This window comes from Oncorhynchus clarkii, chromosome 7, assembly GCF_045791955.1.
Source record: "Oncorhynchus clarkii lewisi isolate Uvic-CL-2024 chromosome 7, UVic_Ocla_1.0, whole genome shotgun sequence".
In the NCBI taxonomy this organism is placed as follows: Eukaryota; Metazoa; Chordata; class Actinopteri; order Salmoniformes; family Salmonidae; genus Oncorhynchus; species Oncorhynchus clarkii.
Window position 1 is genome coordinate 10,552,499 of NC_092153.1, and position 15,331 is coordinate 10,567,829.

At 43.1% G+C, this 15,331-nt stretch overlaps 2 protein-coding genes across 3 annotated transcripts in view; both read right to left on the minus strand.

Moving 5' to 3' along the window:
* Window positions 1-1,545: 1,545 nt before the first annotated feature.
* Window positions 1,546-6,307, minus strand: LOC139412862 (protein jagunal homolog 1-B). 2 transcript variants are annotated; one of them, XM_071159642.1, is made up of 3 exons: window positions 6,188-6,307; window positions 4,344-4,453; window positions 1,546-3,683 (listed from the first exon to the last, which is right to left on the minus strand). In XM_071159642.1, exons 2-3 carry the CDS (start codon window positions 4,430-4,432, stop codon window positions 3,218-3,220), a joined length of 555 nt encoding a protein of 184 aa, XP_071015743.1. In that variant the 5' UTR covers window positions 4,433-4,453; window positions 6,188-6,307; the 3' UTR covers window positions 1,546-3,217. The 2 variants fall into 2 exon arrangements, with proteins under 2 accessions (XP_071015743.1, XP_071015744.1); XM_071159643.1 differs by having other exon boundaries at window positions 4,344-4,441; window positions 6,188-6,286.
* Window positions 6,308-8,442: 2,135 nt separating this feature from the next.
* Window positions 8,443-15,331, minus strand: part of LOC139414079 (collagen alpha-1(VIII) chain-like) — a 49,651-nt gene continuing 42,762 nt past the window's right edge. The window contains exons 2-3 of the mRNA XM_071161961.1: window positions 13,255-13,633; window positions 8,443-11,824 (exon numbers count right to left, since the gene is read on the minus strand). Coding sequence (XP_071018062.1) covers window positions 9,876-11,824; window positions 13,255-13,630 — 2,325 coding nt within the window. The 5' untranslated portion in view covers window positions 13,631-13,633 and the 3' untranslated portion in view covers window positions 8,443-9,875. The remainder of the gene's footprint in view (window positions 11,825-13,254; window positions 13,634-15,331) is intronic.

The window sequence follows — 15,331 nt, forward strand, 5'->3', positions numbered from 1 at the left end:
GGAAGGATGAATTTCGACTATACCAGCCAGAATATAGCATGAGCTTAAAGTATGGCAACTTGGTATGAACTTTGAACTCTTATTCACTAAAGAAGTGATACCTCCTAGCCATTGCGTTAGCGCAGAAACTGTAGACGTGGGCTAGGAGAGGAAGGACAGAGTATCAGTCCTACCACACAACGACGGTACTACCAAGTATCCGTTCTACCACCAGACACCAACCGATCGAAGCGGAGCTCAGAGTAAATATTTATTGCATTTTCCTTTTCCAAATGGGCGGTTATTTAGAATGCATAAGATTCTGTATTTACGAGAGTAGCTGCCTACAGCCCGATAGACAAAATATTTTTGTTCCTCAGTCTTCCCGCTCTTTCATTCAAAACCCAACTCCCTTTCTTTGTGTAACCAGCCATCATATCTGTTCCGTCCGCTAGGGACGTTTTCCTTTGACATAATTTGTAAAATGATCCATTCTGTGTAGATGTAATTCTGTGAGATTATTTAGGTATTTAGTAAATAAATAAACCAAATTTTGTATTGCTGATTCAACTTGTTAGCCAGGATTCGTAAAGATAACCAAGCATTTACAACTTTCAGATGAGACTGAATAATACGACGATTAAATATTGACTGCTATTGATATAAAGGATTACCAGGTCTTTAAGAGTTTATTCGGAAGATAACAGCTCTATAAACATTCTTTCGTGGTGCCCCGACTTTCTAGGTAATTATTTAGCCGATTATCTTAAATCAGGTAATATTAATTACAGAGAAATTATTTTATAGAACAGCATGTCATATCACTTAATCCGGCGTAGCCAAAGACACGACAACTGTATCTGTCACAGCACAGACAAAACATTCATTAATTATTGACTATAAACCAAACTTTAAAATTCATAAACCAAATTGTAAAATCAGTAAGGTCATATATTATTATTACAGAGTCTGCATTAACATGCAGGTACCAGATAATGATTTAGTATTGAAATTAAGGGGACAGTACTTTACATTGGTTTCAACACAACGCACGTTGTCAACAGGATCAGTAAAGACAACAAAGTACATTTTTTGGTAAATAGATCAGACATGACTGGATGAATAAATTAGATACACATGGATGAATACTGTAAGGACCAGTCAACCAATAGCATTACCCTTCTCTGCAAAACATTATTTGTTGCAGCTGGAAAGGTACAGTACATGTTTTGGTAAACAAAAAAACATTTTTCCACTGGAGCAGGTGTAATTAGATCTCCTGATTCGAGGGTTAGAATAAAAAGTGATAACTGTCTTGGAGGTCTGGATTAGAATTTGAGGCCACTAGAAGGTGTACTTCTCTAGGACATGGGTTCAATGCTGAAGTACATGTAACACAAAACATCATATACTAAGAGAAAACTGTTCCAATGAAAGGAAGTTGTTCCTTAAGTAACCATGGTAATAAGACAGATGAACCCAACTGCAGAGATGACAAATGATGCCTTTACATTGACATTATTAATTCATGTAATTCATTCAATAATCTCCCATACGCAAAGCTGCTACAGCATAGCCATTTATTGTTATTTAACAATGTACATCTCATTTAGAAACAATTGAATTGTTGAGTACTGTCAACATGAAAATGTGCATTGACAGCAGCACACAACAATATGGATGCAATCTGACCACTGCTCTTGCCTTTCTCTTAACCCTTTCCGTTCAGCTCTGGATGGCTCCTCTCTTTAAGGCCACACCCTGATCTAGTCTTGGGTATGTCCCAATTATAACGCCTGCCTCCTGAAGTGTACACTCGTTCACTATTTCACCCACAAATCTAAAAACATTGGATTCGCAGAGGCACTGTCCATAGCAGGGATGGTGAACTGCTGGTCTGGTGTAGGCCCGCAAATACATTTCCAAAAATGAAAGGAAAAGAATGAGGAACTCAGTCGGGTTCAATAACTTGTTGAAAGTTAGAATAGAAGAAAACACAAGGTGCAATTTCAATGTTTGGTTGTGCATCAGCAGTTTCTCTCTTGTAATGTCAGTCACTTGAGAGTCACTCAATTAGCCCATGTCAGCAAACATTTGTTTAGACTGGTAAAATAGTCTAGCCAGCGATCTAAACTTGTAGTAATCATGGTCGAATTACCAACTGGGGAAGGTCATTCTCACTCAGATATCATAATAAAAAGTTGGGTGAGAAATTTCAAGAAATTAGCTGAAAAACTGCACATTTCTCTCCACCCAATTGTAAATTATTAGAATTCCATGAAATGAGTTAAGTTACAAAATCTCTCCTCGCCATGGCAAATTGTGTAGAATATCAGGAAATTAATTCTAAAACATACTTTTTTCCTCTCCATTGTCATTGGGGGGGGCGCTAAAACTTTGTGCACACAAAATTCCACTTGGGGCACCCAAAAGGCTAGGGCCGGCTCTGACTGTATGTGTGGGTATGGATGAGTTTATTTATTTAACCTTTATTTAACCAGGCAAGTCAGTTAAGAACAAATTCTTATTTTCAATGACAGCGTAGGAACAGAACAACAGGCAGAACAACAGATGTTTACCTTGTCAGCTCAGGGATTTGATCTTGCAACCTTTCGGTTACTTATCCAACGCTCTAACCACTAGGCTACCTGCCGCCCCAAGGTTAGTTAGACCCGCGAGCTACTGCGGCATGATGAGTTCAGATGTTTTGTGGTCCCCACCCCATCAAAGGTCCCTGGTCTAGTGAGAGTTTCTACCATATTTATTATTCCAGTCATTTCCTTTCAAATCAGTGAACAAGTGCAAACTTGTGGAGGAAGGAGCGATAATTAGAACGTATGTCTAAGACTGGAGGTACAGTAACTAGCGTACTATCCCTTGCAGGACAGATTATGGCAGCCAGCTCCATAGATCAGGATGAGATATAAGAGGATGGGTTTCTAACGCAGCAGGACGGGTCAACATTAAACCCTGGAGTCTCAGATAGACAACTCAAGTCTTAATCAGTCTACAGGCTCCAGAGCCAGGAGATGAGATAATGGAGGTTAGAGGGTTTACCAGGAAGACGACAGGACAGCCTGCTGAGTATTCCAATTAGTCCTACAACTATCAATTAGGGATGGCGAGATGGGGATGTAGAATTCAAATATAGATGGAAGATGGGCCTAGAAGTGGTGTCAGACAGTGGCAGGCAGCAATAGTCATTCCTTGTCAGTTGTTTAAATAATGTAGTCCTCCATCATAATTTCTTCTTCTTGTCTTGTGTGGAGGTGAACCAGGCGTCCAGCAGCTTCTTGCTGTAGTAGATCTGCCAGCCGTGCACCTGCACCGCGATCACCATCACCAGGTACATGACGGACACGGCAGAGAAGCCGAAGATGAAGCGGTAGGCCTTGCCGTGGCGGTACAGCTGCTGGGCCACCGGGAACATCTCCATGCCCCCGTAGATGAGCGGTGCTATGCAGAAGAGGCCGGCACTGATCATGGAGATCACCAGGTAGCTGATGTTGTTTTTGGGCAGGGCCATGAAGCTGAAGAGGGAGGGGATGATACTGAGCAAGTAGGGGTACTCCCACTGGTAGGGAGCAGCCACCACACTGTGGGACACTAGGTTCAGCTGGCTCACTGTCACCTGGGCAGCTAAGAGGAGCCAGATCAGAACATGGACGATGTTCAGCTTACGGATCTCGGACTTGAGGGCGACACTAATGAGAAAGACAGAGGAGAAGCACAAGAACATGTAATGTTTCAAATGGGTCACTGTGAACAAAACCTGTCATCTTGTTTTTATGTAGGCACTTAACCCTAATCGCTCCTGTAAGCCGGTCTGGATAAGAGCGTCTGCTAAATGACTAAAATGCAAAAACATTCAAATGTTATTTTTATTTCACCTTTATTTAACCAGGTAGGCTAGTTGAGAACAAGTTCTCATTTGCAACTGTGACCTGGCCAAGATAAAGCATAGCAGTGTGAACAGACAACAACACAGAGTTACACATGGAGTAAACAATTAACAAGTCAAAAACAGAAGAAAAAAAAGAATCTATATACATTGTGTGTAAAAGGCATGAGGAGGTAGGCAATAAATAGGCCATAGGAGCGAATAATTACAATTTGGCAGATTAACACTGGAGTGATAAATGAGAAGGTGATGATGTGCAAGTAGAGATACTGGTGTGCAAAAGAGCAGAAAAGTAAATAAAATAAAAACAGTATGGGGATGAGGTAGGTAAATTGGGTGGGCTATATACCGATGGACTATGCACAGCTGCAGCGATCGGTTAGCTGCTCAGATAGCAGATATTTAAAGTTGGTGAGGGAGATAAAAGTCACCAACTTCAGAGATTTTTGCAATGAGAGCGAACCTCATCTGGTAGTGTGAGGCCACTCTCTCGCGGTGCTGAAAGTCACTTCCATCTGTGCCAGTAGCTCGAGGTCCAGCTCGGGAAGCCATGGTTACCGCCTGTCCGAAAAACTCAAAGTAAAACATGTCATTCATTGTGTTAGAGCTTTCTAAGGTGTTCATTAGTTATTTCACAACTGCAGATAAGTATAAAGCATTCTCTATCACTCTCGAAGACATTGTAACCTAATGGCAGTCTAATTACATTAGACAACTAGCCTTTAAAATAACAGAACTAATACAATTTGTATGAAATGAGCAATACCAATGAATTAATAATTGCATTAGTCACATGCTCTGTAAACAGGTGTAGACTAACAGTGAAATGCTTACTTACGGGCCCTTCCCACAATGCAGAGAGAATAACAGAAAGACAAAAAATAATAAATACACAATGAGTAACGATACTTAGCTATATGTAACAGTATACATTTTGTCCGTCCCCTCTACCCGGGCTCGAACCAGGAACCCTCTGCACACATCAACAACTGACACCCACGAAGCATCATTACCCATCGCTCCACAAAAGCCTCAGCCCTTGCAGAGCAAGGGGAACAACTTCTTCAAGGTCTGAGAGTGACGTCACCGATTGAAACACTATTAGCGCGCACCACCGCTAACTAGCTAGCCATTTCACATCGGTTACATATATACACACAGAGTACCAGTACCGAGTCAATGATAACATGACTATATACACGGGGTACCAGTACTGAGTCAATTACAACCTGACAAAATACATGGGGTACCAGTACTGAGTAACGATGACTTGGCTAAATAAACTGAGTACCAGTACCAAGTCAATGTAATTGAGGTAGATATTTACATATTGGTAGGGGTAAAGTGTTTAGGCAACAGGATAGATAATAAGCAGTATCAGCAGCGTATGTGATGACTCAAAAGGTAGCTATTTGGTTACTATTTAACAGTCTTATGGCTAAGGAGTAGAAGCTGTTCAGGGTCCTGTTGGCAGTAGGTACTGCCTGCCGTGCGGTAGTACAGATAACAGTCTTATGGCTAAGGAGTAGAAGCTGTTCAGGGTCCTGTTGGCAGTAGGTACCGCCTGCCGTGCGGTAGTACAGATAACAGTCTATGACTTGGGTGAATAAGGTCTATGCATTAGACTAATAGATTAGTTGAGGCATAAATACAGAAATGACTTGTACAAAGCATAGCTGATCCTCCTAGTTTTCCTAAAGGTTACCCAGTGAACTTGACAGTGGACACATGAGGATGATGGGCATGTGGATTAACACTAGCTTGGCTACCCTCTGCTTTCCTGTCCCCTTCTGCTGGCTTATCAGATAACGCCAGGCCAGGCGAGGATGATTTCTAGTTAGGAAGTCAAATATTTAAATCCCCCCTGTGGGCTATTTAGAAAGAGCCCAGAGGCGCTTGTGTTAAAACATTCATCAACCGGCCTGATTCCAATACAGTTTTTTTAAGACAAGAGTTAATTAGCTAGCAAGCATCATCAGCTATTAGTATGTAGTTTTTAAAACGACCTGCTGCTTGTAAACTAAACAAGCATGCTCACAGTTCGTCCTGGACTGTGAGTGGGGAAATGCTTGACAATGTAACGTTACAAGTCAAAATGTAAAAAGTCACCCAGACAATTTTAAAGTTAGCAAGCTAGCTAGCATCATCAGCTATTAGTATGCAGTTTCTAAATCGACCAAATACTAAACTAGCCAGCTTGCCAACTTAGTGGTACTGCTAGCTTAAGTCTCATTGGCGTAGACACCTTGCAAGAACAAACTGCAGCTAAAGTTTAGTTTGCTAGACATACGTTAATGTAATACTTACTGTATGATCAGTACAACAGTAGTCGTTACACTTTCAATGACGAAACTCGGTGGACATTCCTCCTTTGTCCCGTAGACACGTGCAATACGGAAGTGTTGACTATTCAATCTGTGATTGGACAGATGACTGAACGGAGGGTAGTGGGGGACAATCCAAAAAGTTATACTACAGTTGGAAACAGAAACGCTCATTGCGACAGGCGATGATCTTCTTCTTCGTGAGGTTCGAAATAAGTTTGTTAATTGAACTTTTATAAATCCATTGAACAATATTATAAATCCATTACACTTTGTGATACAAAATTGGAAAAGGGGAAATGGGAAAAATAAAAAATATTTTTAATTACCCTACCAACTAACCTTATTAAACTCATTAACACTCATTTACACTCATTAAAACCCACCACCTTATTTCACTACTTTAACCGTATCTGATTCTACCCCAGGCCAACGACCTGAGAGGACGGGACACTACCACTCAACACACCCTGTAACTCTTCTGAAGTTAAATCTCGTACCCCCAAGTACTTTTCTGCAGCTGCCACCACAACATATATTTTCTGTGACTTTACATTCCATCACCATGGTACAGTTGATAACCATTGCTAAGGAGCCAACCTTACTGAAACATACAGTATATCACTCATTGGCCTATCCCTCTGTTCTGGCACAGATCTACTATTCACAGGGATCCTCTCAGAATCCCTTACCCTTGATCCACCCTCCTCTACTTTCTTCACTGCCTCATAATAGGACATCTTCTGCACCACTCTGACCCTGGACACCTCAACCCTCCTCTCTCACACCGGACACCTCCAATTCTCCGCAACATGGGCACAGTTGACACACATTTTTTTTCCCATCGAAACTACACATTGCTCTGTCCCATGTCTTCCTTCACACTTCCCACATCTTGAATTATCCCTCCTGCACACTGCTGCAACCTGCCCATAAATGTGACACCTATAACACCGCAGTGTATTGTATGATATATGAGAGCTGCATAATTAGTGGTTTGTCAAATATAAATTATTCTTTATGTAAACATTTGCAACAAATGCATTATATTGAATTTTGTGAGTATATGCAGTGTTGTACAGGTATTGACAAAAATTATGATGATGATCTTTTTGAAAACAGTGAGTAACCAACAATAGCATGTGTTGGACCCTCGTTACCACTGCAGGCCTTAATACTCGAATCAGTTTTGTTTTTGAAATCCGTTTTGGAATACTGGCTGTACAAACAGCAAGTTACAAGTGACCAAATGGGATATGTGTGTGTTCAGACAGCAGTCATTTGCTGACATGGCTATGGCAGTTGTCATAGTAATGACAGGTGTGTGCGCTGTGGTGTAGGCTGATTGGTGGTGGTGCTCTGGTTCCTATAGCTCAAAAGTTATGTAACAGGGTAAGGTGACAACAATGCCTGCCATGGATGTTTACTAGTTGCTTTAAATGTTTAAAATCATAGTGTAAGAACTCAAAGGATAAGATGATTCAACTTTAAAAACAAGTCCTTTTTGGATAGCCATAGCAGTCAACTAGCTCGCTAGGTAGCACATTCACTAATTTGCTTGTAAACAATTAACAAGCAAGTTGGCTACCACATGTTCTTGTCAAACTGTCAGAGTGACCAGCAAGCAGCAAGATGTGCCAAATAAGTCAGATTAGACAGTTCAGACTCAAGTCGCATGGCCAGGACTTTGTATCTGATTTCATAGCACCTACGAAGATGATTTGAAATGTGGTTTGAAATATCTGATTCCATGTGCTTTTTAGCGGTTCAGATGGCAGGAAAAATAATACATTAAAATCTGATATACAAATACATAGTATTTGAGTCACTTCAAACTGCCAATGTGAACACAGCTTGTGTGCAAGCCCAATGTGAACACAGCTTGTGTGCAGGCCCAATGTGAACACAGCTTGTGTGCAGGCCCAATGTGAACACAGCTTGTGTGCAGGCCCAATGTGAACACAGCTTGTGTGCAAGCCCAATGTGAACACAGCTTGTGTGCAGGCCCAATGTGAACACAGCTTGTGTGCAGGCCCAATGTGAACACAGCTTGTGTGCAGGCCCAATGTGAACACAGCTTGTGTGCAGGCCCAATGTGAACACAGCTTGTGTGCAAGCCCAATGTGAACACAGCTTGTGTGCAGGCCCAATGTGAACACAGCTTGTGTGCAGGCCCAATGTGAACACAGCTTGTGTGCAGGCCCAATGCAACAAGTAGCAATCAAAGAAGACAACACATTGTTTTAATCACTTCATCTTTATTTAGAAAAACAACAATAGTGCCAAAAACATTATACTAAGTTCTTCATTTGGTTATATGTTTAGCACCATTGTCAGGTAACATTTATTTTTTCCTTCAAGGCAGTCTCAACAGGTATACACATTTACAATTTCAGACAAAATCAGTAGTTAAACAAATAAATGACAGAGAGGAATACTGCCACATACCTTAGAGAAGTGTGGTTGACTTTTTAACTTAATGTGCATATTGGAAATGTTGACTATACACACCTTCAAACTCCCATAACTCATTTATTTATTAATGCACAACAGATTAAATGGGCAGTTTACAACTAAATGTCTTCACTATGTTGCATATCAATTGAATTTTATTTTAGGTTCCAAACCATGAAACAATCTCATTTCCAAATATGATATCAATAAATAAAAATGGTAGACACTACTGCATAATCTGGAACAACGTGAATAAGTTGATGATAAAAAAGAAATCAATCTGTCGTGGAGGAACTATGGGATCGGGAAAATCATGTTGTTAAAGGGGAACAATGTATGGTAATACATACTGTGAATGTAACAGTGTTACTTATATGCCATAGAATGTCTTCTGAAAAGTCCACACATGGAAGAATTACCTCTGAAGAATAATTGTGTACTAACATTAGGTATGCATGACAGATAAAGCTGATGCGTTGATGCTTGCTTATGAAAGCTGCGGTAGACGGCTAGCCCTTTAGTGGCGTCATAATGGCTGTGACTGTTGGAATGCAAAGAACGGATATACTGAGTGCACATAACATAAATCTGATATGCAAATATAAAATACAAACAAATGCTATGTATTCACATAAGGAGAAGAACATGTTGGGCAAATGTAATAATTACATCCTAAAATAGTTATCTTTAATAAAAAAAATAACACATTGTTTCCATTGTAATATGCTGCTATCCACAGTAGCGCCATAGCATGTCAGCAACCATGTTTTCTCTACAAACACTGTCAATCATGTGAGGTGGATGACACTGCTACAACTGGGATAGTCAGTATTCGTAATCATTTGCAACATTTCCACCCCCTATTAACCAACATAAATTGTAATTTGCATAATTATCTGAATATCTACATACAGACATCTCAAATAATTTATCTGAGGGTTTTGCCAAATTAATTTCTGGGGTAAATGAAATGTATTGCAGAGAGATTGATTTATGTTTTTTTTTTTCTCACCCATCTAATACTGCAAAACAAAGGCAGAAACATTCTATAGCTGTAGCACTCACACATTCATGGGATACTTCTGAGCCGAGTAGTAGTTTTCACTGTTGTCATCATGTGTCACTATTGAAGTTTTCAACAGTTTTAAATGAATAAAACACTAATAAAACAGCTATGTAGTGAGTTGTGGTGTGGATGCCCTTTTTGTTGTTGATCTTTACATTGGGTACAATAAATATCCGGAGAATGAAGAGTGGACATATTGACCGGCATAAAGTCCTGCTGCCTGGTCAGATGGAAGCTGTACATGCACAGTGTCTCCTTGCTGTAAGGGGAGCACAGCGCTCCCTGACGCCTGGTCCAGGCTGCCCTTTTTGTACTCATCATATGTGTACATCACAGGCTCATTGTTCTTGACCAGCGCCACCCACACATTCGCTCCTTTGCAGTGGACGTGGTAAGCAAAGTAATAGATTCCCGGTATGGTACAGCTGAAGACGCCGGTTTGGGGATTGTAGTCCTGATGGCCATTGTACAGGAGCTTGTCGAAGACCACAGGGGAGCCTACGGGGGGGAAAGGATTGGTGAGCTGAGCCGTGAATGCTGGCATCTCCAGGCCGTTCCTGTCCCCTCCATTCTTTGGTTTCTTGTAACCGCCTTGTTTAAGACCGTCCAGACCAGGACCCAGCTCAGGGAGGATTTCACCAAGACCAGGTGGTTGGGTGGGGGGTCCGGGTGGGCCAGGGGGACCAGGTTGTCCTGGTTGTCCAGGCTGACCAGGGGGTCCACCGTTGCCAGGTTTCCCTTGGGGCCCTAAAGCGCCTGGAACACCAGGTTTACCTTCGCCGGGGTAGCCAGGTTTCCCTGGAGGACCAAGCTCGCCTTTTGGCCCGGGAAGACCGGGAGGACCAAGTGGCCCACCTGGACCAAAATTTCCAGGGATTCCCTTGGGTCCCTGGTGACCTTTTTCTCCGGGCATTCCACCTTCTCCCCTTGAACCGGGCATTCCAGGAGCTCCAGGGAGGCCAGGTAACCCTTTGTGGCCGTTATCCCCTTTCGGACCCAGTGGCCCTGGTATACCTCTCGGTCCTGGTTGACCACCCTCTCCAGGATACCCACCCTGTCCAGGAAGCCCTGGAGGCCCTGGCTCACCTTTAGGACCTGGCAGCCCCTTTGGCCCTCCATTGCCACCTTCTCCCTTCGGACCTGGGAAACCAAGACCCCCAGGTGGCCCAATGGAACCGGGCAGGCCCGGTGGCCCGTTGGGTCCAGGAAGGCCTTCCTGCCCTGGGAGACCTCCATGACCTTTGTCACCTTTTGGGCCTGGAGCTCCAGGAAAACCTCCATGTCCTTTGTCTCCTTTTGGTCCAGGATATCCTGGCTTTCCGTAACCAGGTAGGCCTGGGCCCCCTGGCAAACCTGGTGGGCCTGATTCTCCTTTACCACCTGGGAACCCTGGTTGTCCTGGCAAACCATCTTGCCCGGGCTTGCCAATACCTGGTAGCCCAGGTGGTCCTGGTTCTCCTCCTTCACCTGGTGGACCAGCAAGTCCTCCTTCTCCAGGTGGGCCTGGTTTTCCTGCCCCCCCGGGCAATCCTGGTAGTCCATTCAGACCTGGTTTTCCAACCCCTGGCAAACCCCCTTGACCAGGAGGCCCAGGTGGTCCACCAGGTCCTTTCAAACCTGGCAATCCTGGCAAGCCAATCCCTTTGTCTCCCTTGGGCCCAGGAAGACCAGGCAGTCCAGGTATGCCCTTGTGTCCAGGCTCTCCTCGAGGCCCAGGCTGCCCAGGCAGTCCCTGACCCCCTGGCTTCCCGATGCCTGGCAGGCCTGGTGGCCCTGGAAGACCTGGCCCCCCAGGCATCCCCATTGGTCCTACATCACCACCAGGACCAAGGTCGCCCTTCGGACCTGGCTGGCCGCCTCCACCAGGTTTACCGGGCATTCCCGGCATTCCGGGTTTCCCTATCCCAGGATACCCTTGGGGACCAGGAGGGCCTGGTTTTCCATGGGGGCCGGGCATCCCTTGACCTAGCATCCCTGGAGGGCCCTGTGGTCCTGGAGGCCCTTGGGCTCCTGGTGGCCCCTCAGGACCAGGACCCTGTAGTCCCCTATCATCAGGTGGTGGGCCTCCAAGGCCTTTCCCATTACTGGGATATGACTGACCTGTGGATGACATCAATTAGCATTTATCATGAATTACTGACACGGAGTTAGTGACTTGAGTATCTCATTGAGCACATAGGAACATGACCAATTAATATGCATGGACATTGGGGTAAGCCCAATGGACCTTCATCCGTAGATGATGGGCCAAATTATTATATTTGAAAATGAATGCCAAAAGCTGGCTTTAATGTCCCCCTTGGACACAGGGTGCTGATAGTGGATGTTAAAAGCATGTTACATTTCCTAGTTATCGAACATACTTTCTTTCCGCCTTCTCTGATTCCTTGCTTGATTGTTGAAAATGTCAAAATACACATTTATGTGAAATGTCTTACACTCTTAGAAAAAAGGTTTCCAAAAGGGTTCTTTGGCTGCTCCCATAGGAGAACCCTTTTTTGTTCCAGGGAAAACACTTTTTGGTTCCATGTAGAACCCTCTGTGGAAAAGGTCCTACATGGAACCCAAAAAGGTTCATACCTGGAACCAAAAAGGTTCTTCAAAGGGTTCTCCTATAGGGACAGCCAAAGAACCCTTTTAGGTTCTAGATCGCACCTTTTTTCTCAGTGTGTACAGTATCTGCAATATGCCGTATTTCAAATCAAAGTGTATTGGTCACCTACAAAGATGTGCAGGTGCTCTAGCAGGTGCTGCGAAATGGTTAGGATGCTAGCTCCAAAAGTGAAATAGAATGACTCGCAAATACAATACAAATAACAAAACATCTAAACAAGAAATAGCAGAATGAGTCCAATTAACAATCCAGTGGTAGATATATTAGAATGAGCATGCGTCAGAATCCAGAATATAAATACGTGGTGTGTATAGACAGTATATCATTTGGAAGGAAAATGGTTTGTATAGTAGTAGCTATATTAGGATGAGCTATGTGGAGAACACAGTACAGACATACACAGTGAGTAAACAACAGTGTATTTTGCCTGCTTAGCATGTGATTAGTCAAGGATGCTTTTATAACCCATGAGCTGGATCTGATTTCCTGTGGATGTTAGGACAGATGAGAAGAATCTTGGAAAAGCAGTTGAGAGGTGTTTTGAATGGAACTAACGTGTCAGAGATGGGGTAATGGTTTCATGTCAGCACTGCACCATGAACCTCTGGTTGTACCATACTGTCCATGTTGGCTTTCCATTCAAACCCACATTGGTGGCCATGTCCATGATCTAAATATGGTTCAAATATACTATTGTTTAGCCTACACTGTTAGAAAAAAGGTGCTATCTAGAACCAAAAACGGTTCTCTAGCTGTCCCCACAGGAGAATCCTTTAAATAATCATTTTTAGTTCCAAGTAGAACCTTTTTGGTTCCATGTAGAACCAAAAGGGTTCTCCTATGGGGACAACCAAATAACCTATTTTTTTCTAAGCGTGTACATTTTTGTAATGTACACAATCTATTAAAATCTCACCTTTTCCCTTGCCCTTATTGGGTGGCATCTGGGGTTGTTCGTGCATCTGTGGAAGCATCTGTGGAAGCTCTTGCCCATACTGTGGCAGCACATATGGAATCTCTTTGCCGTATGGCATATGTTGTGGCATTTCCTTCCCGTACTGTTGCTTGGGCAGCCCGTCCCCATTCCCGTTCCCGTTCCCATTCCCATACCCGTTCCCTAGGGGCATGTGAGGTATCTGTTGCATGGGCTGGTGCTGCTGGGGAAGGTGCTGCTGTGGGTGCTGCGGCTGCTTGTGCCCGTAATATGCCGCCCCACGGGCATGGTGGCGTAGTACTAGACACAGCTGGAGTGCCACCACCAATAGATGAGTAGAGGGGGGGGGCTTGGCCATGTCCTATAGGAGAGAGAGAGGGCAGGTCAGCAGAATGAGATTTTCAAGACCATATAATGAGTTAAGCAGATGAGATTTTCAAGACCATAGAATGAGTTAAACATATGAGATTTTCAAGACCATATAATGAGTTAAACAGAGGTATTCTGGCAGATATATTAGAGAAAATGTATGGCAGTACAATAACCCCTTGCCGAAGTTTCTCGGAATCCTGAGAGCTAAGATAAGTGTGCTATTTAACATTTTGTAGCGAGGACTCAGGATGCGCACTATAAACATATGACTATACACAGCGAGGGACTCCCAAATTTTCTGATCATACTGTACTCTGAAACATTTTAAAAGCCATCTTTTAATGGAACAGATAATTAATAATTCTGACAAGTTAAATCACATGGATTTGAGTTTAATACTGCCAGCGTGGACAGCCAGGCCACTCTTTAAGGGCAGACATTTTTGGCTCTGAAACCACAACACTCTTATTCAGAGGTGGGGTTTTGAGTTACTGGGCGGGTGTCACACCCTGACCATAGTTTACTTTGTATGTTTCTATGTTTTGGTTGGTCAGGGTGTGATCTGAGTGGGCATTCTATGTTACATGTCTAGTTTGTCTAGTTCTATGTTCGGCCTGATATGGTTCTCAATCAGAGGCAGGTGTTCGTCATTGTCTCTGATTGGGAACCATATTTAGGTAGCCTGGGTTTCACTGTGTGTTTGTGGGTGATTGTTCCTGTCTATGTGTTTTCACCAGATAGGGCTGTTTAGGTTTTCGTTACGTTCTTTATTTTGGAGTGTTTGTATTGATTCGTGTTTTACGTTTGTTTATTAAAACATGGATCGCAATCTACACGCTGCATTTTGGTCCGACTCTCCTTCACATACAGAAAACCGTTACAGCGGGTAGGAAATGAGAGCGAGCTGGTTGTTGTGGATGTCAGTTCCTGCTCTAATGAAGAGACGTGTTTTGCATCATTGAGAAGCGAATGTGCAACATTTCGACCTGAAAATAATCAGACGCGTTACTTCGAAGCTTCACACAGTACAGTTGTTACTGATCCAGTGGGCCTACCCCAGTGTAACGAGGGAAGAGGTGATTCATCATACGACTCTATTTCTCTATTTTTAAAGTCATATATCTTAAACTTGATTGTTGACACCCAAAACATTTTGGGATAATATCAACCACAGACTAATGAAAGAAATACCAAAAGAAGAGTTTTAACACTACAGTATGCTTGTTTGGGTTTTAAAGAGAACATTTGATTCAAACAAGGTGTTAGAGTACATTTGGAGGGACACTGAGCTAGCTGTAAGATTACTGTTGATCAGTGGAGGCTGCTGAGGGGAGGACGACTCCTAATAATGGCTGGAACAGAGCCAATGGAACGGCATCAAACAGATGGAAACCATGTGTTTGTATTTGATACAGTACCATTCCACTGATTCGGCTCCAGGCATTACCACGAGCCTGTTCTCCACCAACCTCCTGTGCTGTTCATACATTATGATTAGTCTTATTCCAGACACCTAGACAAAACAACTGTGAAAGGTGAGAAGTTAGATGCAACATGGCAGAGTTTAAACATGACAGTCTTCACAGCACATCTATTCCCACTGGGCAAGAACTGGTTGAATCAACGCTGTTTCACATCATTTCAACAAAATAAATAATGTGACGTTGAAGCAACGTGGAAAACTGAT

Excerpts from the sequence above, each read along its gene's own strand:
- LOC139412862 (XM_071159642.1), bottom strand. The coding sequence starts at position 4,432 with ATGGCTTCCCGAGCTGGACCTCGAGCTACTGGCACAGATGGAAGTGAC. Across the intron at positions 3,684-4,343 it reads GCCTCACACTACCAGATGAG|TGTCGCCCTCAAGTCCGAGA; the intron begins GTTCGCTCTCAT and ends CTTTCTCATTAG.